General features: G+C 39.1%; 1 protein-coding gene across 1 annotated transcript; it reads right to left on the bottom strand.

Moving 5' to 3' along the window:
- Positions 1 to 542: 542 nt before the first annotated feature.
- Positions 543 to 27,033, bottom strand: tspan15 (tetraspanin 15). Its single transcript, XM_068317590.1, has 8 exons — positions 26,822 to 27,033; positions 19,840 to 20,025; positions 17,851 to 17,925; positions 15,767 to 15,862; positions 3,893 to 4,009; positions 2,501 to 2,551; positions 2,257 to 2,373; positions 543 to 1,796 (listed from the first exon to the last, which is right to left on the bottom strand). Exons 1-8 carry the CDS (start codon positions 26,909 to 26,911, stop codon positions 1,629 to 1,631), a joined length of 900 nt encoding a protein of 299 aa, XP_068173691.1. The 5' UTR covers positions 26,912 to 27,033; the 3' UTR covers positions 543 to 1,628.

Raw genomic sequence — 27,033 nt, 5'->3', positions numbered from 1 at the left:
TGCTTCAGCATACAAAGACGTTTTGGACAATTCCACGATCCCAACTTTGCACGAAGTTTGGAGCTGGCCCACTCCTCTTCCAACATGACTGTACACCAGTGCACAAACAAGGTCCATAAAGACATGGATGACAGTCTGGTGTGGATGAACTTGACTGACCTGCACAGTCCTGAGCTCAACCCAATAGAACACCTTTGGAATGGATTGTGTGACATCACAAATGCGCTTCTGAAAGAATGGTCAAGAATTCCCATAAACCTCAGGGACAGCCCTCTCGGAAGAGTTGAAGCTGTTAATGCTGCGAAGGGTGGGCCGACATCATACTGAACCCTTTGGATTAGGAATGTCACTTACCTTCATACGCGAGTCAAGGTAGATGAGTGGATATTTTGGCAGTATAGTGTACATGTAGAATGTGCAGTGCGATGCAATGTCATCCATAATTTGTTAAAAAGGCCAACCAACAAATACCCACTGATGGGGAAAATCAACTCAGTGCTTGTCTTCTCAAAAAACATCAGTTAATTATTTTATTTTCCACATTCAGCGAGCACAACGTACAGCAAACGTCTTTCAATAACACTGCAGTTTAACTGATGATACAAAATTGAAAGACCTTGAACACAATTTCTGTGAAGCTGCCTATAAAAATAATGCACCAACATCGTTTAAGGTTCGAAATGTCCAGTAATTATGATGAGGTGAGCCAAACAAATGAGTCATTCAAAAAAGCCTGAGAGGCTGTTTGTGATTGTTGTTCAAAACTGATATTTAAAGTCTTCCTGCAAAATATATTCATATGAAAAAAATGGTCCATGTCTAAGTATATGGTAATTATATGTAATTTTATAACAAAGAAACCACCTCTTACTTCTACCACATGTGGTTCAGCCGTCTGCTTTCTCTTTTATACAGAGGAGCAGAGGTGGGAGAAACATGGGGAAAACACACACACACACACACACACACACACACACAACCTCATCATGTAGTATTCAGGTATGGATGCTTTACAGTGTCAGATTTTTTTTTCTGCAACAAGGAAGGAGCTGATCAGTGTCCTCTTTTTTTTACAAACTTATTAGCGATCAAATTAAAACTTAAATTTTAATCTTTGTTGCTCATGTACTCGTTCCTGTACTTGTCTTTGTCTAGTGACCTTGAGTGTCTTGAAAGGCGCTTTCGAATAAAATTTATTACTGCCATTAGAATTAATTGTTTTTGGAAACAAAAACAATTAATCGAATGATAGAAGAGTCAAGTAATGGTTTATTTAGTTCATGGAGGAAAACAATGAATACATAAAACAGCATGAAAATAATTCAGTGTCTTAGACTGAAATTGTGACAAAGATTTAAGTCATTTCATTTCATATAAAACCAGAAACATAAGTGGTTGTATTGGCCTCTGTGTTTATCCCTGAGACAAAATGCAGACAAAAACACATAAATGTGTAAATGCACAGTGTGTTAACACTTGAATTTCGCAGAAGTATGGATGTCGCCAATTCAAACAAAAACCACACAACATTTCCTCCCTTGATCACAGAGTAAACCAGCAGTTCAAAGACATGTTTCCACCGTGGCTCCATCTGGATTGACTGGAGTGAAGCTGCTTTTTTGTTTTCATCAGTCGATATCTGGCATACACTTGAACCATTTGGACACACGGCCATGACGCTTTGATGCTCTTTCATGCATGTTTGAGTTGAGCAGTCCGTCCATATAGTGACCGTACTCACTAATAGCATCTTCAACACGAGTGATGTATAGCCAGCTGACGATAACACCAAAAAACTGAAGAGAGAGAGAGAGAGAGAGAGAGAGAACAGCTGATGATGTCCTCAAACAATGATCCTTTGAGGAATTGTAAGGGATAAAATAAATAATTTTCATCAAACATAATTCCATCCTGGGTGCATCAGCATTTTATTACCACATTATATGAATTTCCTGTGTTACATTTGTATTATTATCTATTTTAATCATAACATCATAGTTAATACTTCTGAAAGCCAAGGTATTGCAAAAATAATATTTAGCATTTTAATTATTGTAGGTATATTTATCTGCCTACCTTCAACTTTGAAACTGACCTAAAAAAACAATGACTGGGATTCACTGCTGCATTGATTGTTTTACCAATTTTGTGAAAATATTCACAAAAAAAACCCTCAAAACATTTGCAATTTAGAACTTTTTCCTGGTGCTGGAGGTTAGTGTGTGTGCGCGTGTGCGTGTGTGTGTGTGTGTGTACCTGAGGCAGCAGGATTCCTAACAGCACTGCTGCCATAATCTTGTAGTTGTCCATCAACCAGATGAAGAAAGCATCAGTGCAGCCTCTGATGTGGATTGTTTTAATCAAGTCCAATCGCTATGAAAGACAGACTACCTGTTAGCGCTGGCTTCACTTAGTGCTTAAATTCTGCTTATGTGAAACTAACATTAAAGGTGAAGAGTTGAACTTGAGGGTAAACAGACATCAGTCGTTAAACTCTTACCTCTTTTTCCAACACTTTGTACCCACACAAAGTATTGGCTACTTCATTAGGCTGAAGGAGAAGGAAGCAGAGAAAAGGAAATCAATTTACAGGGAGTGGATATCAAGAATCAAGACCAGTCTCCAGCACACAGACGAGGGCTGGTTTCCCTGCCTGTTGCCCATTCACAGCCGATACAAGGGTGGCCTCACCTTACAAATCTGAATGGTCTCTATTGTGCTCCTCTTTCAAATGAATAAATGTTAAATGAATAAATAGAGTAACATTATTTTGGAGTTTAAAGTTAGAGTTCACCCAAAGTTGATTTGTAGCAAGAATACATTTCTTGCACCTGCTTATTTTAAAGTCAACATAATGCAGGGAGTTATGTGTACATTATGGACAGATGGATGGTTCAGTCCACCTCAGATCTGTACCTCACTGTGTTTTTTGCCTTTGCATGAAGCCTAAGTGAATTTGAGATTTTCAGAATGTATGCAGCAGGTATGTTTTATACATTTGAACTTGTGGACTTTCCATATTCAAAAAGAGAGACAAAGAAAAAGTTTGTGGCCCTTAGGATCTGGAACCATGGCATCAAGCATTTACAAGAAGAAATACTTGATCTTTTGCTTCCTTTAAGCCTCACATTATCACAAACGGCTCACAGTAACACAGGACTGCTTATTCATGAAACATTAATAAAGAGCCATAACCCTCATTATGACAATATGGATAAAGGAACAGCACTTTCATGAGTTCAGCAATGGACATCAAACTGTTGGCTGATGTCCTACAATCATTGATGTGAAATAATAATTTTTAAAAATTGTTTTTGTCCTTGTAAGCTCTTGGACGGGGGTGTATAAATTAAAGAGTCCTGTTCTGCCAGTTTGCCAAGCATGTTAAAGGCATAATTGACGCAACAACAATGAGATGCAATTTCAACATAACTCCATACAAATGGCCATTATGAAATACACATCTGAGTGTTCAGGGCTTCACAGACTCATAACTATAGAGCCAGGAATGATTTCATGCTTTCACCATGCAGGCCCTTTAGGTAATTCCTACAACACACATAAATAATCACGATGGGCGTTTCACTTTCCTGGGTGACAGCTATAACTAGCACAAATACAGTAGAAACAGCACCTGTGAATAGGTGGCTCCAGCCAAAGCATATTCAGATAATTCCATAATTTAGCATATTTTAAAGCAGCATGTTTTATTGTATGGTAAAGATAAAAATACATATAATTTTACTTTTTTTTTTTTTAGAGTATTTCAGCAGTGTTCCCTTTATCACACAAAATTCATTAAATCTGAACACGTCGCAGGTCAAAATTCCAAGTAAGCCAAGCAGAATAAAGAACTCAAAAGCACCGCTGCCACAGGAATAGTGATACGTACCCTAGTGGTGACGCAGCAGGTGTAAGGGACCCCACATGCCAATGGACCAGGAGCAGAGCAGTTGTGGTACATGTTCACCGACCAGTCTTTATACTCTTGACCTCCGCAGCATTTAAACTGTCAAAGATATGAGAGATGTCAGGAGAGACTAGGGCAGAAACGACGACAATGAAAAAATTGATGAGTACAAGTCGAATGGACATCAACATATGAAGGGAAATGTAAAAAAACCACCCTGATAATGAATGAACCCATGATGGGTAATTGTAATTGATACCTGCTGACATCTTACTGCTGTTTCACAGGTTCAGAAAGAAGCACACCAACCAATTATCTTTTATTACCCTTTATCTCAAACCATGAAGAATTTGTTTTTTTCCCAAATAGAAAATAAATTAACTTTAAGTTAAAGGAGGCAAATTTTAATTTGGTTTAAGGCTCAGAGCTCTTGAGTCACGACTCAACACCGCTTCAAACAACTTGATCAACAGAGGATGAAAAGCTCCTCTGGATTGTGTTCTCAGAAATACCGCTGCATTATTATTATTATTATAACTACATTTAATATTAATATGACAACTGTCCATGCATAAAAGCAAAGCAAACTTCATCTGTCTGCATAGTATCTTACTAGTTACAGGCGGCCCTTTGTCCTGAATGGTTTGTTTTCCCTTTGTTTTGTCATCAAATCTCTGTAAAGACTGCTGATGTAACCCATGTGTTTGGGTACAGGAATACTAGGACAGGCCTGACAAACACTGCACAAGGATTTCAAACTTTTTTTTACAAGAAGTTTTAATTAATTTTGTCGCAGGCTGTTATGAGAAACCCTCATTTACTTGTCATGAACATTTGTAGAGCCACCTCATCACTGCTGCCAGCTTGAAACACGTCTCTGGGTGGCTCAGTTTGATCACGATGTACAAAATATTTATAATGACAGCCAGCTCAAGATGGAGTTGGAGCAGAACCTTATATCTGATCAGACACTGGGCTGAGAGTTAAGGATGGGACTTGAAGGTTTAATGATATTTTTGGTCAAGGCAGTTTGGCTCATGGCCTATGCCATATTTCTCATTTTTCTTCATTTTTCCCACCTTCCTCCTCAAAATGCAGCTACAAATTTTTTGTAGTGAGTTTCCAGTGACATACAATTTAACGACTGTTTGGACAACCACAAGTCAAATATACATTAGAATATAACATAAGGTGTAAAGTAGAAATTAAGATAGCACATTGCTAAATATTCTCAGCTGGCGCTCCCCAAGAATGGAGTGATGCAGAGTGAAAAACTGGGCTGTCCTATAAAAGTTGTGAAGAACTAATGGATGTTACATCCTCGAGGCTTAAAAGAAAAATGACCATCCAGATTGCTGCCAGCACAAAGATAAAGAGCTGACTGTGAAGGCATTATTGTATTATTAGTTACAACAGAATATACACACTATATGGAAATCTATAAACAACTTGAATAATATGATAACTATCTGACTAAGTGCTTTAAATGAACTAATTTCACTGCACCAACTCATGGCACTCAAACACATTACATAAACCCTGTAAGGTCCCCAGATAGATGCTGCACAGCTGCTCCAGAGAGCTGTTAGTAAATCATGAATTACTGAGCAAAAATATTCTATTGGCAGGGAAAAGTCAGTAGAGAAGACAATAAAAAAGAGAGAATGAATAGATTTAAGGGTCAGACATCAAGAGAGAGATAGTACGAGAGGATTAGACAACAAGTAAACAACAAAGATGAATAAATGAAGAAAAATGAGGCTGCTCTTTGAGAAGCAATTTGATGAGTATCCTAACATGATGCCAGCTTGCCAGGAGGTTACTCTCTCATTATTGACTCAACTCCAAAGAGTGAAGTTTGTTCAGGACCCCGGTAAGAACCTAAGCAAAGCTCACTGGAAGGCAAAGCAGTTATAATGTGATTCACGTAAGCAACTTTTAGATATGAGTCCATAAAAGAACTTTGCATCGAGTTTCCAGTTTGTTGGGTGCAGCTGTGCATCATAATACCATCCAACAGGAAGTACACCATGATACTTTGAAGACTGATGTCAAAGTCCAGTTCAGGGGATTTATTGTACATCCTCACCAGAGCAACCTAATGGGCTACTCTCTCACAAGACTTGGAACAGCAGGGAGGCTGTGGAGATGATCGACGCCCCTCCATCCTCTCAGACAATCCTCATCAGACTGAAGGCTTGAGTATATTATAATCTGTTTGTTCAAGTTTTAGTCAAATACAACAGATCTAATCCAATCATGGGTTTTCTTTAATTCCTCTGTGCCTCCCTGACGGATGACCAGCTGCTCGTTGACAAACTGGCTGACTGAGTGACCGACTGGATGGCAAATTGGCCAGTTGATTGTTCAAATTAGGTGCTGTAAAGCAGAGGTCACTTCGTCATGATCTCCCTGCCATCATTATTTCACGCATCCATGAAGCAATAGTGGGACAGCTTTCATGGACGCTTAGATGTTAGCAATTAAAAGGTTTTTACAATCAAAGATAAACCAAAGGCAACAGGGTAAGACCATTTCACTTCTTCCTTCTGAATCTCAAATTTCAGTGATTTCTTTTTCCAAATTTACGTTTTACTGATTCTCTTTGTTGTGAGGTTCTGCCGTGTTTCCTCCAATACCAACTCAGGCCATTAAAAGATTTAACAAGGCAGTCAGAGACTGCAACATCCCGTGACACCCCTGAATCCAAAATTTTACCCTGACCTACTTTCATAATGGTCGCAGCAATGAATTCTATATTGTACTATCGAGTATTTGGCTTTTCATTTCATATTTGTAAGTTTACCACTGCCAGAGGTATACCGTAGCAGACAGACTCAGGACAACCTACAATATCGTTCTGGGAGAAATGTTTCCCAGTTCTTCTACAACCTGATATCATGTAACTCAGGGATCGACTATAACCTGGATGTAACATGGCCTCGATGTAATGTAGCTGCAAGAGGACACAAGCCAGTGTCTTATTGTGCCGGTCCAAAGCCCAGATTAATACAGACGGTTGCGTCAGGAAGGGCATCCAACGTAAACCTTTGCCAAATCAAAGATGCGAATCAAACCTAAGACTTCCATTATGGATCGGTCGAGGCCCGGGTTAACAACGACCGCCATAGGTGCTGTTGACCTACAGGGTGCCGGTGGAAATTGGACTACTGTTCGTCAAAGAAGGAGAGGAGGAAAGTGCGTTCCTCCGTTCGGAGGAAGAGAGAGAAGAAGAGCACCAAGAGAATAGGACTGAAAGTAAGGATGTTGAATGTTGGAACTATGACAGGAAAAGGTAGAGAGTTGGCTGACATGATGCAGAGGAGGAAGGTAGACATACTGTGTGTCCAGGAGAACTTCTAGGAAGGCTAGAAGTTTAGGAGCAGGGTTCAAGTTGTTCTGTCATGGTGTAGATAGGAAGAGAAATGGAGTAGGAGCTTTCTTGAAGGAGGAAATTGTTAGGAATGTCCTGGAGGTAAAAAGAGTGTCAGATAGAGTGATGAGTCTGAAGCTAGAAATAGAAGGTGTGATGTTCAATGTTGTTAGTGGGTATGCTCCACAGGTAGGATGTGAGCTGGAGGAGAAGGAGAAATTCTGGTCGGACCTTGATGAAGTGATGCAGAGCATTCCTAGAAGTGAGAGAGTTGTCATTGGTGCAGACTTCAATGGACATGTTGGTGCAGCAAACAGAGGTGATGAGGAGGTGATGGGCAGGTTTGGTATCCAGGAGAAGAATGCAGAAGGACAGATGGTGGTTGACTTTGCAAAAAGGATGGAAATGGCTGTAGTGAATAATTTCTTCCTGAAGAGGCAGGAACATAGGGTGACCTATAAGAGTGGTGGTAGGAGCACACATGTAGACTACATCTTGTGTAGACGGTGTAACCTGAAAGAGATCAGTGACTGCAAAGTAGTGGTAGGTGAGAGTGTAGCCAAACAGCATACGATGGTGGTGTGTAGGATGACTCTGGTGGTGAGGAAGATCAAGAGGGCAAAGGCAGAGCAGAAGTGACAGCACTAACGGACATGCCTGGAATTGTAGTTCTCTTTAAACAAGGTTTGTGTGTTCCAGTCATGGTGGGATTTGTGCACCAGTAACTTTATCCATCATGTGCTCTCCCACAACAATTTAGCGACAGCAGTAGAGGAAAAACAGGGACAATAAATCAGCAGAAATCAAACTGATATCAAACATCTAAATGTTATACCTTTAATGAGCAGGTTCTTTGTAAAAGATGGATTCAATGATTTTGTAAATGGTCTAGGTGCACGAGGAAAAAACATTAATTCATGTTACCAATGTAAGCAGAGCAGATGGATCTGTGGACACGGGGCAATTTTTCTCAGCAGAAAAAAAAGTGCAGTGTTCACACATTTCTCTTCGTACCCCTGTACACATTCCATCTATTCTTACAGACATGCCTACCTCAGTTTAATATCCCCTTTAGTGTCATCTTTTCCTCCCTGCATACTCCCTTTCTCTTGTGTGATGGACACTTTAGTTAATTTTTAGACAGGTTTTAAACCATTTAGTTCATATACTGTAGTTGCATAATTAAAACTCTACTTAGTAAGGTACATCAAGTTCAACAACCCAGTTCAACAGGGTTCAAAAGGTAATACAGATAGAAGGTGGTTTAATATGGGGAGGGTTCATAAACGTTAAAAGTAGGGCTGTCACTTTAACGCATTAATTAGATTAATTAATTGCACTGCAAATTAACGCGCTATAACAATTAACGCAATTAATCGTGAGTGGCAAGTCAATGCGCAAGCATTTTAAATTTGTCCCATTGAGGGACCCGTAGGCTGCAGTGACGTCACTTCCTACCTGCGTCACTAGTCAAAAGCAGAGTGACTGACAACAGAGATGGACGCGACACAGGAGAGCGAGGCAAGACCACTCGGACCTTTGGGCGGAAAGTTTATTTATAAAAAGAACAAAGACGGGACTATCAACAAAAACACAGTGATTCTGCGCTGCCAATCTGCGCTGTAGAAGCCTCCGTCAGTCTGCCCCAGGGCAGCTGTGGCTACACACGTAGCTACCATCACCAAGTATGAATGAGGAGTGAATGAAGAATGGATCCAATGTAAGGCGTCTTTGAGAAAGCGCTATATAAATCTAATCCATTATTAATATTATTATTATTTGTACCTTTTGTAAAAGAGAATTTTCATATCACCGAAGCAGCTCGAGCCTAAAGTATCATTTAAATGCAAAACATGTGAAGAACACAGAGTACAACGTTAGTTTACTCTTTTAAAGGAAAAGCCTGTTGACATCTTGCTATTGATGTTGCCTTATTAGAGGCGTGTTATACTATTCATTTTGAATTGCTGTATTGAGTCAGCTTTAGTATTCATTTTGATTGAGAGTCTGCTTATGTGCCTATTTGAGATTCAGCCTTATTTTATTTCTGACTTTAATTTATTTTATTTAACTGTATTCGTATTGTATTTTTGAGAAATGCACCTGGCCTAATTGGTTTGCTGATGTGCTTGACCTTTTTTCTTTTGAATTTCATTTATAAAGTACACTTAACCAATAAAAATGTGGATTTCAAATCTTCTTCTTGGTGCATTCTGTTCATTAGTCATGCACTACAATTTTGTAATGTCCTAGAATTCAAATTCTTTATTTGGGGGCCTTTGGCAGGTCTGAGATTAAAATGCGATTAATTAGATTAATCAATTACAAATCCTGTAATTAGATTTTTTTTAGTCGCCTGACAGCACTAGTTAAAATAAATATAAGATAAACAGTTCGTAGATCTATCGCAGAATGCATTAACAGCAAAGAACAAGGGTGCACTGTAAATGTTCTGTGGAAAGGACATAAGGCAAAGGCAGATTCCATAAGCATCCAAAACACCGGCCAACTCCATCAGATATTAAGTCTAACCTTCATCCACAGTGCCGTGCTGCTGTAGAACAATCATCTTGCATAAAACTAAATAAGAAGATGCAGCAACAGAGGGCCTCCGCTAATATAACCTCTCCAAATAACTGATTGTCTCATTTTATTGATAGGCTGTTCCTATCAACCCTACACTCTAATCACAGAACACCATTTGTTGACCAAACTGATCAATTTGAGCTTCTCCAGGTTAATCAAGACAGATGTCCAAAGTGAAGCACCGCCTCTCTTTTAAACAATACTAGTTACATACTAGATCCTGCTCTTTTTGTGATGTTATTACGCAAATCTACTTACATTCATGTCAATAAACATGCATCACTTATTGTTGATGAAAGATTTTGACTTTTTATGCAACCCATTTATGACAGAACTCATTTATAAACATGACCCAACCAAGAGGCTCCAGCAAGAAAAGGTACAACTAACATTACTATAGTGGGCATTTATGTATTTTATGTGTTTTATGTGGCATTTATATGCTTTTTACCACCATTGATGCATTTCCTTAGGGGACAAGGTTTCATTAGAGTGCCACAAAAAATCCAGTCTAGACATGTGCACATCACCAACATTATGAAGCCGTGATCACCTTACAATTATCCGTCACTTAAGAAGAGTCAGAAATCAGCAGTCAATAATGGTAAAAATAACAAACTAGTTAAAGGTTTAAGAAACTCATTGAAAAGTAATATATATTTTGTTTATCATTATGAAAAGAAAAGAAAAAATTCCCTGATGTCTGGCATCCCTGGTGTCAGGACATGTTAAATAAAATGTGTGCTGCAGCAGCCCCGTCACGTGGGGTCATGCGTCATCAACGACACCTGTTGCTTCATCAGTCAGGGCAGCCATTGTAGCACAGTACGATCAATGAAGCAATACATCTGATAAAATCATGGTTAGACACAAAGATAAGAACCTATCTTTCAAAATACCTTCTGGAAAGATTGGAGAGTAATGGAAAGCAAGGATCAACAGGGTCAAAATGACCAAAGATCCAAGAATCTGCCATGAGCACTTCACTCCGGATGATTTTGAAGGTAAGATAATTTTCGGACAATCAGTGGTATTTATTCTGAATTCCCAAGGTTTAGTGGATAATTAATTCATGTCTGGAGCTACTGGAGGTATTGCATGTTTTTTATGACCAGGTAATCATGCAATTGTGGCATTCGTGAAAAGTAAATAATATCAAAAGTGATAGACAGGTCAATTGATTGGGTTTGTTTCCCCCGTGGGTTGTTATTAATTTAAACTAATTACCTCCGATTTTAGGGGGGTTATCTCCTTGATTGGTATCATATAGGGGCTTGTATAGTTTGCATTTATAATGCAGTTATAACATTGGGTGGTAATTATAGGGGATAATTACAACCCCACCTAGGTTCACAGGGAACTCCTCTTCCTAATCTGATGATGAGATGGTTTGAGATGACTTCTTGATAAATAAGTGTGACAATGTTGGCTTGTTATGTTGTCGCTTGCCGTAAATTTATATAATGACGCTGATATGGATTCACCCTGATGTCTATAATTGAGGGAGCAAATTGTGACTTATGATAAACTGTATTTTGTTTGACCAAGGTCCCCATTGATCATAAAAAATAAAAATGCCACCAAAACCTTTATGTACTTAAAATTTAAACCTGGTTCATTTAGACTTTCCTGTTCCTTTAATTAATTTTTTTTTTAAAATATATATAATCACTGCAACCATCAAAGGTCCTCTAAGAAGCATTTTAATATTATGGTGAGATTATGCCTTCCCGATTAAGACCTGTCGGTGATAAACAGGTACAGTATATTTTGGACTCAAACATTTTTGCTCACTCACATCATTCCCTTCAGATCTTTCTGATGTTCACACAACAGATATAACCCTAACCCGGTTCTCTGGCTCCGACATCACAAACATTCAGTATGGGTGAACTGATGATTCTAAATTGTATATAGTGGTGGCTTGTCTTCATTGGGACCTCTGATGAACCAGGTTGAACCCCTCGTCATGGCAGAAAGCAGCAATACGCCCCAGCCCCCTGCGACCCGACACATTCACAACAATTGAATGAATGTGCTGATGTTACCCAGTCACTGCAGTCCTCCGAGCAAATGAAAGAGGGCCTTGAAAACCTCCTAACATTTGAGTACTTACTGTGTGTGCAAGTGAGAAGAATTTATCAACATCCCAGTATTTACTTGTGTTTGCTGTTATTGCATTTTCTCATATAATATTTATTGCACTTTCATGGGAACATACTTTTTTCTCTATCCATTCTCATTCACATTTTTTACTTCTAGAAAATGTACTCAGTAAATACCACTGATTTTCCTAAATGCCACCACTGGTATCCAAAATGAACCTATAAATATGCATGATCCTTTTTTTTTGTGGCAAACAACATTGTGCAGAAGAAATGAAGTGAGTGCCTGTCCAAATGACTGAATGGCTTTGTTTTTTATAAATCTGAAATAACTTCAAGTTAAAAACCACAAAGTCTTGATGCAATGTCTGTGACAGCACTGACAGTGATTGGCATGCAAAATCTAATGAATTATTCCTCTCTCTTTTCGTGCTTTGTGGTGTTACTGTGGGTGGGTGTCTGGCGTCGCTTCAATTTCCTCTGATGAGACGTATTAAAAAAATGGAAATATAGGCCTTGTCTTACTCAACAATGTGATTACTCATGTGAGTGTTTAAGCAATTTAAATACGATAAGAATCATCAAATCATCCTTGTCCTTCTAATTACATGCACCTACTTCTCATGGAATAAATGTCACATTTCCACAAGACTATTGTGACAACGTACCAAACTATGTTCCTCTGCAGAAAATTGCTCTGACAACAGCAGTTGTCAGAGCAATTTTCAGAGCATCTGTCTCTGAGATATAGGAGGTGCTTAAAGCAGAAAAAGAGATTTTTCCCATGACCTTCACACAGTTTAAACTTCATCCAACAATGAAATCTGTTGGGAAGAGGAAGTCAAGTTTTTTGTCATTTTTTTGCACAATAACACAAAAAGACATAAAACCAATTTTGCTGAGCTTATTGGTCAGACTGGCTATTGTAGGGCAAGTTTGAAGGAACTCCCCACCGGCTGGTTAGAACTGGAGTTGCAGAACTGAACCCTGGCCAATTATAGTGTAAAATAATTATTGGATGACAGACAAAATGTCTTCAAGCTTTTCCTACAAGTCCAGTAGAATTATTTCAACACAGAGATCACACTACTGCACATTCCCACTAATAGAGAATGTGAGCTGGGGTTAGACTGTCATGACACAGGTTAGTTTTAACCTACTGATGATGTGTTGTTGTAATAGTAATCCTGAATGCATTTAAATTCTTATCCATTAAACTAACTTGTTTGGGTTTAGATAATTGTGTGTGTGTGGACTCCCTGTGTTGTTGAAATCTATTTTGCCAGAACAGACACAAAGACCATCTTCACCCAACACTGGTCCATTGCTCTGTATTGTGGCTCCACAATGACATTGTTCTCTCTTTCTCCAGCTCTAATCCTCGGTTTTTTCAAACTTGATTTGATTTAAAGCCACACTTTTTTTCTACTTGGAACAAAAAGCTTACAGGTGAGCTATTAAAAACAGAGCTCCAGAAATACATTTTAAAAACTTTAGAAACTTGGCCAATTATGGTGTAAAATAACAGTGGTTGTCACATCGTCAATTCAGGGAAGTGCCACCGTGGCAGGTTGTAATTTGTGTTTTGACACTTTTCACATGGTAGACAGGTCTCTTTGTGATCAACTCATCCCTGAAGCGGTTTACTGTCTGTCTGAATTTTTTTAAATCAATGAAATGATCTGAAATTGATGCAGAGCTCAGTGTACGGGTGACTGGAACTGTGACAAAAAGTAAGTCCAGCTCGCAGAAGTTTTGTTAATGACAGCATGACAGTCACAAGTCTCAAACAAAGTCTCTACGGCTTCACCACTGCCAACATTTCAGGTCTTGAAAGTGTTTCTGAATTGGATGTATTCGCCACTACTGAGTGTTGATATTATATATAATGTGATATTTTTGAAGAACAGTTGTCAACTACTATAGACTTAACTTTTAACTCCATTCAACTTATAGATTCTGACGTTTCTTGTACTGAAATAAAAATTAGGAAAACATTTACTAATATCCGTTACTCACCAAATCACGTATGCATCCCTTTGTTAGGACAGACACATTAAATACCTTACAAATATATTTATGTTTAAAATATTTTAAATCCTACATTCTTCACATACATATACTACTTCCCCATGATAGAATACTGCTTTCTGTCAGTCAAGAGAGCAATGTGAAGTCAATGGTAGTAGGCAGATGTTTGTAAAGTAAATATAAATGGGACTCTTTTCAGCTCATATCTTGAACAGGACGATTACCAGCACAGCAACACCATTATTTACACGTACAGTATAAATGCACTCGTTATATTTGTGCCATGAAAAGTGCAAAGGCAACCAAAACTCCCATGCAGCCACTGACAAACACACAGAAAAAGAACTGCCAAAATTGATTCTTCTACTCACACACGAATGTAGCGCTTTATTATTTAGGCCATTTCACTTCTGGAAATCAATTCATCACAATCATACTCTGATTGCTTGTCAACCTTCTGAAAACACATCAATTTCTCCTGATATAGAACACTCGAGCAAACCGGCCACTTTTAACTGGCAGGAAAATTATACCTGAAAAGCTTCATGCTGCTGCTGCCCTACCAACACAGAGATACTGCTTGTTGTTCCCAAAGCAAGCAGAAAGTTAATATCATCAATACTATAATAAATACTGTATATGCATGGTATAATTATCTAATTATTGAAAATACTCTCCCCGTGTCTGCGTGGGTTCTCTCTGGGTTCTTCGGCTTCCTCCCACCTCCAAAAGCATGCGCTTTAGGTTAATTTGCCAGTCCCAGAATTGAACATAGGCGCAAGTGTGTGTGTGTGTGTGTGTGCGTGCTTGTCTGTGTCTCTGGGTCTGTGGTTCTGCGGTGCATTGGCGTGGCGCCCGGAGTGTCCCCCACCTCACGCACTAAGCCAGCTGGGATAGGCTCCAGCTCCCCATGACAGCGGAACAAGCCGTAAGAAAGAAAGAAAACGGATGGATTTTCATGCCAACTTGGCCTCTTTTTGTATCATGAAGAACTGTTTTTGATCCAACTGCATTCCAAATCAATATTTGACAATTATTCCTGTTGACACTAAAACAGTTAAATGAGCACAAAAAATTGATTTTTCTTAACATTTCCTACATTTCCTGAAAATTTTTAAATATTTCTTCAAGTATGAAAGTAATCAAATCTCTGAGAAGAAGCAATAATTTCCATTTGGAGGTTCAGACTATTATATATAAATTTGAAAATGTCCACAGTGAGAAGTTTCATCTGGAGCAGGTGCTTGAGCCTCACTTTGTTAAATGCCAAACTGCCATCCAAACAAGAAAATCATTTTGAGCCTCCAATCTTCCAAAATATCATTATATCAGTTTACAAAGTGTAAGGTTTGTAGCCTGCAGACAGACAGATTGTCTTCTTCTTCCATCTCCCATCAATCATTCGTGTTTGTTGCAGGCAACTTCTTCATTTCAAATTGTGATCAGTCTACTGCCCCCGAGATAAGGCAATCCCCATGTGCTTGATAAAAGTTGGTAATGAGATCTGTGGCTTCAGGCTGTGTGTGTACCAGCATGATGCCCTCTGTGAAGAAGTATGCAGTGATGACGCTACACAGTTCTGATTATTTTGGACACCACTTGAGATGAACTCAGCGATGATGTAGTTTTTCTTTAGCACGGCAAGGCTAACAGGTTTGTTGTGTACAGCAGTGCATTATAAGATATCTGAATACTGACACCCACCATCCCTGACGTTTGTCAGTATAGGACAGGAATGATCAGTGATGATGAGAACTTTACCTTCTTCTGCACAAAGTCCATTATGTTTTTGAAGTCCAAGTCGTCATAGTAGTTCACTATTCCTCTTCGGATGTTCTTGTTCAGCAATTCCACAGTCTGAGGAGGAAAAGGAATCAAATAAATCAAGAGGAATAAAATAAATCAAGACTGTGCATTTGTGCTAGTGGAATGGAGCGGGTGCGTGTTATTTTCTAAATACACAGGACAGGAATGGACTGACAGCTACTCTGATTGTTCAAGGTGACCGATCCTTTGAACTGGAGCACCAAAACATGGCATTCTGAGATCTCACATCTGTCTGTGCCAATCTGGCGCCGTGGTAGGACATCCTTAGGTTACGACATCAGTCAGAGTGGTAATAAACATTTGTAACTCATGACGAGGTTGTTGTTGTGGTTACGAGTCATGTTTTCCAACTGATTTACCTTATTTATACGTTCTTATTCAGTCCCATTAGTGATGGAATGAAAAATGCATCAGACTAAAGGCTTCACTCTTTTGATCGAAGAATAATGACCTGAAACTTTCATTTAATATATTTTCTTTGCTCCTTCCCCTGAACAAATCAGGCCTTCTCAGGGAATCTATAAGGAGAAAAGTGCTTCATTACAATATGCACATTTCTTTTCTCATTTCCCTTTAAGACAGGAGAACCTCAACCATCACTGGAGAACTTCCTGCAAACTCAGCTAAAACATGGTATTAATGGAAATGAGACCCAGAAAAGAAGAATTCATCTACTCATATATACAAGAAACTGAAGGCTTATTATAATGAACATATTTCCTCTGCACTAATATGTCTTTGTAATCTAAATGTAAATGAGACAGTTATAAACTAAAGTGAATGTATTTCAATAGTTATCAAGTTGTCATGAACACAATCAGATGTATGCTCATAATGTTGATAGTTTTTTCTGAATCTCTGTTTATCTCTGAAACAGACATTCATAACACTGTAAGAACAGAAAAGTGTTTTTTAAGTTCCTACAGAGTTGACTCTTTCCTCCGTAAACCCTTTCATAAAAATAATGTGAAGCAGTTTAATGCTTCATGCATCAGTCGTTGTGATATGATTATTATGTAAATGAGATGGAAATATAAGCATCGCAAAAAGATAAAATACATTTTTTAGTCTACTCTGTTATGTTCAGGGCAGTGTTCAACGGCGGCCGCATCTGTGGAGAAAGAGGAATGGGTTCACATTTATGTCCCATGGATTCATGCTCCCCGTCTTTGTGCTTTCTCATCTTGAGTGGTAGGCGATGGCCTCAAGGACAGTCCGTTTAGTAAACAGGATTTTTTACCATTGTGAGATTGGGAAAATTATGATTTTGCATCTTTTGAATGGATGATGCCTCCAATGCTTTGACAGATATTATGATCTAGATCTGAGTAATACTTTAGATGAGACCCTGAAAATCCACTTCTTGCAAATAACAAATACTGTAATCAAAAGTAGCTAAAACTATGATGATTTAGTTTAATGTCAAACTTGATGTAGCAGATTTGTAACCACCTCAACATCCAGACTACTCAGGGGGGTGGGAGTGTGAGGGAAGGCCAACAGGCAGGTGGTCAGGGACCCCTCAAGGGCTGCTGAGTGCCAATGGCTGTGAATGAAGAAAAGGGATCCGATGGCATCCACATAGGGGGTAAACCTGGGACACTGGAACTCACTGCTGAACCTCTGGAGGTGTCGTGGGCTGATCAGTGAAACATCCATGGAAGAGGGCACCCACTTGTCAACCTGAAGGATGCCTACACTCATTTGAACTCCACGGACTCTCATCGGGTCAATAAGTATTAATTTATTGAGGGATATGAACATCTAGTCCTACATCACAGATTCATTGTCAAAGGTCACTGAGCTGTATCCTAACAAAAACCTTTATTATAAAAATACATTTTATTGAAGCAACTATGAATTTCAAGGGGCACGTATTCAGAGTGAGGAAATCATAGTCTCAGGCATCACTCTGTCACTATCTGGGTTTAAACTTCTTAACTTCTCCGCAGGATGCAGAACGTCACTCCAAAATGCTCTCATCGTCTGATTACTGATCAATACCTTATATGACTCACCTGGTTGCGGAAAACCAGCGCCAGTATTCCCCCCAGCAGCTCCAGGATGAGACATATAGCCAGGGTGTACATGAACTTAAACCAAACACACAGTGGAGAGGAAGAGTCATTATATTATCTACCTGTCTTCATCAAGTTATAAATAAACTTTAATACAAACAGGGTAAGGTTTTTATCAGTCTGAAATCAATATCACAAAGGTTCTAATCTTCACAGTGTAGCCACAGTTAATGTGTTTGTAGCAAATATCTCAGGCACAAAAGGCTATATTCAATTGTATTTCTAATTACAATGCATGCATAAGACTGCCTGTGTCACTGGAGTACAAGTAGTCTTCAACATAAGAACATTTGACTTACAGTATTTTCCGCACTATAAGGCACACCGGACTATAAGGCACACCCTCAATAATTTGTTTTATAATTTATTTCATATATAAGGTGCACTGGATTATAAGGCACACACAATAAAAAATAATTTTTTTCTGATAAACTGCACCGGCTGTAGTTGCGCAATCCGTCCACTAGATGGAGCCGCGCTGCTCAGACAGTCATGATTGTATTCATGACTTCCTGACTACCTTTGAATGGCTCCTAATGTTATGTCAATAAGCCATTCTGAGCCTCATCAAGGAAACCTGATCACTTGATCACTTTGCCATCTTAGAAAGAAGTCAACACGCATATTAAAAAACCTGACATTAAAAACTGGTTAAATTCATTACGAGTGCAGTCAGTGCGAACAGAGCGGATTATTTCCTGATCTGAAGTTCGAAACAGATATTTAAGCTCCGACGTTCGTCTTCGTTTATTAATTAAATATTGTTTTGATCGATCGGTAGTCCAGTCGGAGGTGAGGTGCAGCTATTTGCTGCTGTGTGTCCTAAACTATTTGTAACTAGTTTTTAATGTCAGTTTGCTAATTTACTGGAAAATATGACGCTGTTCTACTTCTAGAACTGACTTTAACGTCGGTGTCTCACCGCCGTGAATCTCACAGCACGTCGCTGCAGACAGAATACACAAGCCTGAATGCGCCCCTCCGCCGCCCGCCCAGAGCTACCAACTACATTTGTAAATCAATTGCAGCACACAGGACACCTTTGTCTAGCAGTGACTCTGCTCTTGAAATTTCAGAAAAGGCTGGAAGTTCAGCTTTGAGGGTCTTTCATTCACCTTTATGCCAGTTTCTCCGTGTTTCCACAGACTAATAGAATGGACCGTCACTAGATTCCAGATTCCAGCACAATGGCATTTTTTAGACCAATTCAGTTTAAAGTGGGTTATTTCAGACGCCAAATAGTTAGAAAATACTGAGATCAGTCAGTCAGTCAAACTTTATTAACAGAATTGTTGAAAATTCCTTATGTTTTGTATATAATCACCGGTGCTCCTACAGTCTGCTCTACCGTCTGAGAGCAGCTCAGTCAGAGCCGGGACTTCGGTGACGCCCCTTGACTACCGTTGTTAGGGGGCGTAGGCCTGAGTGCCTTGTGAGGGGGCTCCTCTGGTGGCGGAGTGCGGCATGACTGGCGGCCAGACTGCCGGCTTTTTTTCCAGCGATCATGTTTTTAACCAATATTAATATGAATATTAATCCATATATAAGACGCACCGGATTATAAGGCGCACTACAGGTTTATGAGTACATTTTAGGCTTTTAGGTGCGCCTTCTAGTGCGGAAAATACGGTACTTATATTTGGCTATACGAACAAACTCGCAGTAATATCGCCTCATTCGTTAGGAGTTAAAATTTTACACAAGTGCCATGTTATACTGGTTGTGTTCGTCTTTGTACATTTCATTTTTTTCAAATGTTTAAACATGTTTTGAAGGGAGTCAGCAGCACTAATACGGTAAAATTGCCAACATTGCTGTTTCAACAAGAAAGTGAACAAATGCAAATGTACTAAGAAAAAGTCATTATAGAAATTAAAATATAAATTGAGCATTTACATACACATTCTATGAATCCTAGCAACCACTCACCACTTTCAGAAGGGTTAGATTATCCCTCAGTGAAGCCAAGACTCCAATTAATGAAACAATGAACATTACAATTCCCAGAACAATCAGGATTATGGCGGGGGCCAAAAACACTCCCTCCAGTGTCTTGTAGCGTTGTCTCTCCACCTCAGCATAGATGCCAATGGCCAAGATAAAGGCTCCTATCAACTGCAAACACAATGAGATGGAAACACAAAGAACTTTGGATGAGTTGAATCACAATTTTTCAAATGATGGTACAGAAGTAGACAATAAGGTCAAAATATTAATTTGTCCAATCATGGTTTTGTCAAAACAGAAGTCAAACTAATGGCCCACAACAATGTGTTATGGGTTTGTTTTTTATTGTGAGCTAATTAGCTAAAAGTAACAGACAAACATTGGCTTAAAGGCAATTTGTAGGCAACGTTCCATACTTGTTAGTTAAAGGGAACTTCCCTCAAGAAAATTCCTCTCTTAGGAACATCTTGAAGCATGGCTAGACTCCTACATCATCCAATTCCATATGCACATTTCCATATACTCACTACCCTACCAAACAAGTTAATTTCCCCTGAGTTTGAGACTTGCTCCCGCCTTGACATTTTGTTGCTTTATATTGGTGACTGAGGATTTGTCACGGGACAGAAGCCGGACATTGTTAACCTTTTGAAAGCGTAGAGGACCATAGAACATTCATTAACATTGGATCCTGTCAGCACAACTTGAGAATAAAAAAAGAAAGATGTATTTCAGCTGCGCTTCGTTACTCAATGGGAAAAGTAACAGAGATCCACTCATTTCGTCTACTCCTTGAGGATTTATGCAGATATAGTAATTAAAATAAATATTACAGGTGATTATAATTTCACCAACCTGGATCTCATCTAATTATAATTAGAATGATTACTTTCATGTCACTACTTGCCTGAAAAGCAGACTGTAAGCTGTGTGCATTCCCACGTGCATTTATCCCTCAGGTGTAAATGAAGTGTTTTAAATTGAATTGCATTAACAAGTCTGCAACACACTTTATATTACAAATACACAGATATGTATCAACACATCTCCTCAGGTAAATCTTTGTTTATTTGCTCATATGCCTCCCAAATATAATTGTAATGGGATCTAGGACTGGAAAAGAGCGAATCAATTGGCCAAGGACTTATTACCTGAACCACAGTGAAGATAATCATCTTTTAAAAAGCCATGCTGCAGTAATATTTAATGATACCTGCTAAACCCAACTTTTTCACTTTCAAATAACTAGCAGACCAGTAAATCCTGTCGTTTTGCGAACTGCATATCCAGTTGCATAACTTCAATGTCATATTAATACACTAAAACTAATTATGAAGCCAATGATTGTCAGTGCCTACGATAAAAACCATAAAAAAATGTTTTTAATTACAATTGTATGAAATATTTCTGTGGTCAGCTTAGGTTAGATGATATTTTTGTTGATTCGCTGATATAACAGTCCATCAATCAGCTGTGGCTAATTGAGAATGTCATCTTGGCAGTACAAATGTGTATGTGTATAAATTCACAGCTAATACAACCACTGAGAAAACTCCATCCTGTTATTTACCCAACTGCTGGACAGATCCCTGGAGGTGAGGGATTTGACTTAGGACCTGGGTGAAAAGAAAAAGCCCCCTGTGGATACTGCAGCTGGAAGCTAACAATGAAAGATATGTCTGTTATGTTGGCATGGCTAAAAATGAAACCCATTAATTTTATTTCAGGAAAAAAGCGATGGACTTGAATCGGTACTGTCCATCGTTTGAACACCCCACACCTCTGCGTTGAATCCACCATACTTGCCATGGGTCAGCTAATCAATACTTGCAGACCTACTTACAAATAATTGACTGAATGAAAATGAATATATCCTGAATGTTTTGTAATTGACAGATTTGATTTTTCACCTGTTTGTTTTGTTGTCTCATGCATTTTACTTCGAACATGTCATCATATTGCAACACAAACGCACAAATAAAGCTCGCACTCAACCCAGGTTCAGACGACTATGATCCCGTTATCTTTGGGCTGAAATGTCCTGATAAAACAGGAATAGGTAACAGCTTCTCTCTTCATTAGTGGAAGTTAAATTTCAAGTCTAAATACTCTGCATAATCACATTTTAAATCTTTCCCTGCAGTGATTTCCACTGAAATTGAACACTTTAAAGACTTCCCAGATGCAATTAAAACAAATGATGAGATGTGCTGTAATGCAATGGAAATCCTGCAGTGTGATCAGCTAGATGAAGCGACACCAAGCACAGTGCAAACCAAGTTATAGGCCTTTATTTCACATATCCAGGAGGGTCAAGAGAGTCTAGGAAAATGAATCATACATCTATAAATTGTATAATTTAAGACTGTTTACTGTTGACTTTGATCTAATGTATTTATTTATTGTACCTTGTTTATCCCACACCTGTTTATCTGCTGCCTCTGACATTTAACGATCCCTAGTTGTCTGCTGAGGTTGAATGTATGAACTGCTACAAATCAATTGCCCTTATAGGATCAATGAAGGTCCTTGAACTGAGTACAACCAGACATTCAGCTGGAAAATACTACACAGCACTATTCCTCAGACAAAGTCCACTTTAAAGGAAAAGTTTATGGTACAGGACAGCAAACACAGACAAATGGGTTTTCAGTGCTAAGGGAACTAAAATTGTGTTCTGGCCATTCAAGTCTGTCAATATTGATGTTATCCTATAATTATTTCATCTAATCCATCATAGTTTTGACGTATTGACATGCTAATATTAACTAATACACATTAAATACAATTTAATAAACAAAAACCTTCAAGATCCCAGTTGTTACTATGGTGACTTATAACTGTCAGAACCAATGGGTGAATGTGAAGTAAAGCCCTGGTTTAAATTCAACAGTGTTCATCTTGGCCTTGTTTAAACGTGTTTTCAATGGCTTTAAAATATAATGACTTCACACCTGTGGCTGTGATAGATTTCACTCCATCTTAGTAGGGAAAGTAGAGTTGACCTTATTAACAGTCTCACATTTCTATGAAGCAAATGACTTCTAAAAAAACCCCACACATACACACACACATGCACACACATGCACACACAGAGCCCCCCCCACACACACACACACTAAAGACTTTGATCACAGCATGTTTCATTAGAAACTGTTCATCTTTGGCAGTTTTGCTGCTAATTTTGGTCTGCCTCCTCTCTACCTGCCTTCATCCATCCATTAACTCTGACCACTTAACCTTTTCTTTGTAGGGTGGTGTAGGGGTGGAGGGAAGGAGAAGCTGCAGCAGACCCCGGCGGACACCAGGCCATCTATCTTCAGCTTTCCCAAATGAAGACAGACAGCAAGTCAGAGAAGAGGATGAAGAAGGGAAGAAGTGTTTTGTTCTATTAGCCCACTGTGAGATCTGGGGTTCCCGGAGCTGTTTATAATTCACCATGATGTCTTTTCCATACAAGTCCCTGCTTGCTGTCTGTTATGGTGTCGTACCGTGAGATGGTCGCTGGCCCCCCTCAAAACACACATTCCATCAAAAGGAGAGGAGGGCACTTAGAGCAGTAAACACAGCAACTCTCAGATTTCTTGGTAAAGATGATCGCTTATCGTCGTCTTTATAAAGAGTGGACAAATCAAATTTGCTCATGTAAACAAATCTGAACAGGGACAGTTGGGATTATATAATAACACAGGCTGTGCTATGTTTATCAGCGTGCACTTAGCTGCAGATGACTTCGTGACAGTATCAGTGCATCATGCCAAGGTTAAGTTGCTTTATTTAACATATTACATTCTATTTAAACAATTTTTAAAGGGCTGGTGTGCACTGGACTTACTGCTGTGAAGGCAGACCGACACTGCTGAAAAGGAAAGGACATCAAGCTACATGTAAACATAAAAAAATAATAAAAAATGAGATTTCAATGTAGAAATGTATGTGAAATAATTAAAATGAAAGTAAATAGAAATTATTTTGAAGCACATTGCAGGACAAATTTGGTGATCTTTACACAACTTTGACACCAAATAAATGAACTCACAAGAAACCAACAGGTCATGTTCATTTGATAGAAACGCAATACCGGTAAAGGTTCCTGGAATGTCGAGGACTGAACACGTTCCCACAGAGAACAACAGTATCAGTCCTTACAGTACAATTCCCAAATCCCAGCGCAATTAAAACTGTTCACCAGTCAATAGTGAAAGACCTCTGTTAAACTGATGAGCCCCAATGTGTGTGTGTGTGTTTGGTTTAGAGAACCTCATATTAGAGACAGAGGAGAAATCAAGCCAGAGGAATAATAAGTTCAAAGCTGAGAACAAGTTAGTCCTCAAAACAAAAATTCAGTCGTTTCTAAAATCTGACTTGAAAATTCATCTGATCGAAGTAAATAATAAATGGGAAAATCACAGATGGGACCATGGCTGCTCATAAATTTTAGCGAGTCACCAGCATCACATTGAAATGTGACTCATTAAACAGTCAAGTTGGTGTCCAATGTGCTCTGTCATTTGAATGTAAACTTTGGATTTGCATGAGATGTGACACACAACTCAGAATGACTTCTGAAATTACAAAACACATGGTATTTGGGATCATAGACTTGTTCAAGCTGTTTAATGCTTTAATGTTGGCTTTTGTGATTGTCAGCTGCAAAACCTCTCAAGTCATTGTTCTTGTATGGCAAAATTGCTTCCTGCAGTAATCAGGAAATTACTAATCCTCTCCTCTCCATTGTTCAGCTGAGATTCGACATTTCTTCTATTTGCAGCCTCAGCTGCTGATCTCCAGGACACGGACATCCTGTCCAGCAGCACAACGAATCCGTGTGACAAACAGCGTATGTTTTCAAAAGCGTGTATAGAAATCTGCTAATAATATCAACAACTAGCCTTCCATATAGCATCAGTAAATATACGAGAGTCTTAAACATGACATTAGCATTACCATTGCTGTTTTAAAAAAGGGTTTTCTCTCACTAAATACAAGAAATTGGGAGATACATCACCAATTACAGCTTGCAGTGCTCATAAGAGGTTTAAATTGGTGCCTCAGAGCTGTTTTTTTTTTACCAGTACGCTGTTAGTACTTTTAATAAAGCAGCAGGCATATAATGCAGAATGTTTGCACATTTTCTTCCATCAACATTGCTTAGAAGATGCAATAATGGGATCTAAACTGCTCTTTACATTTGACTGTATCATAATGAGCTAAACCACGTTCTTGAGAGACGGTTGGTGGTGAGGATGTCTATACCGCAACTGAATCAAAAAGCTGTAGGGGTTAAGTTAATATCATTTATGATTCTTTCATTTTCAGTATTCTCATATGAGGGATGCATCTCTGCTTCTCTATCCATGAATAAGAATTTAGGGAATGTCTCACAGACACAAAGGATGTGATTTTTTTCTGTAAGTTAAGTTTATGTCAATCAGCCGTCTGCCTAGATCAATGCAATCTGTCCTATTGTGAACGGGAGCAGCTGCAGCATTTTGTCGCACAAAACTGTTATTCTTTATAAAACTGACATAATGCATGTCATCATGGACACAGAAGATCTCATTTCTGTTCTTTCAAAGTAATTTGGAGACTTTTGTTGAAACGCGTGTCGTCTCCAGGACTCAAATAACATGTCTTAAAGTTACCGCCTTTCTTTCAAAACTAATATGAGGAATAAGAATATACTTTTGATATTAATCATTAACTTAGAAGTTGACAAGGACCCTGTTATCAAACTGTTTAAATAATAATAATAATAATTATTATTCTATTTCAAAGTTAGTAGGAAAAAACAATTATAATAAAAGTCACAGGATAAATACCCTGTGACTCATTCTGTACTTTAATCCAGGTCCACACCAGATTTTTACTTTGTTATCCTGCAATGTGCCCAACTCCTCCAACAATTTTTAAAAATACATAGAGTGGTTTTTATGAAATCACGATAAAAGGCAGGTAAAAGCAACTACGATGCAATGAGAGAGAATACCTCCGCCAATTACAAAGAGGGCAATATGGAAATCATGATTTCAATATATCTGAATTAAGTTTTTGTTAGACTGGCAAATTACAAAGGTATTGACTTGAAAAAATAATACCCAGAACTGCTTCAAAATTAAATAATCTCATCCCAGTCTTGACAATCTTTCTGGTACCTTGCAAGCAGACAAACAAAGACACATGGAAAATGAGCTCTGGCAGAGGGAACCATGTTGCCAGCCACAGAGCATCTATGAAAACTGCAGTATGGCTGAAGTAATAATGTCCAATGAGGTTAAGTACTTTTCAAAGCTTTTAAGTTAGTGAACTGGATGATAATCACCACTGATCAAACAGGTCCAGACATGAACCATCAGACTAATGATTCCAACCTGACTCCACTGGTAGGTGTTTTTGTTACAGGCGTAATGACATGTGAGATAATACCCTGTGACTACTATGGAGTTTGGGCAAACCCTGTCATTACCTACAATTTAATTCAGTCACGTGATGTCATTACTGACAACATGTCACTGCTCTGTCACGTGGTGTCCCAGACAGGTGGACTGGTGTGGTGGGAGTTTGATCACAACAGACATGGCAACACAGCTGGAGTGTGTGTGTGTGTGTGTGTGTGTGTGTGTGTGTGTGTGTGTGTGTGTGTGTGTGTCTTATCTAGGTTCAAGCAGGTGAGGACAGGTTACACACAGGAAGGTGTGGCCACGCAGCAGCAGCCGGTTATCCAAGTCTCAGCCGGCACCACCGCACTACTTTACACTCCGCCACGGTTCGACACCTGTGACCACCTGCTTCACCCCCCCGCGGAGGAGTACACCGCGTCCTACCTACAACCTACTCATCTGTCGTGGTTTGATGGAGGCAGTGCTGACACGCAGCCCAGCCAGCCGCGCACACCCCGCCCGTCCAGCGCATCGAACCGCGGCCAAAGCGGACGCTCCTTTCCAGAAACGCACACGGTACTCACCCAAAAGACGATGGCGTAAAAGAAGAGGATGAATTTCAACAATATATACGAGAATTTATGACAGTATCGGACGTCGTCGTTGTTTGACATCGTTGCTGAACTGACAGCCCTGCCGCGGAGCGCTCTGCTGTTGACAACACACACTTCCGCGTTTGCATCGTCACCACACCTGGGAGCGCACGTCAGCGTCACGGGTGGATGGGTGGGTGGAT

This window comes from Antennarius striatus, chromosome 1, assembly GCF_040054535.1.
Source record: "Antennarius striatus isolate MH-2024 chromosome 1, ASM4005453v1, whole genome shotgun sequence".
NCBI lineage: Eukaryota > Metazoa > Chordata > Actinopteri > Lophiiformes > Antennariidae > Antennarius > Antennarius striatus.
The sequence above is the reverse complement of the archived record's forward strand: the minus strand, read 5'-3'. Positions and strand labels throughout refer to the sequence as shown.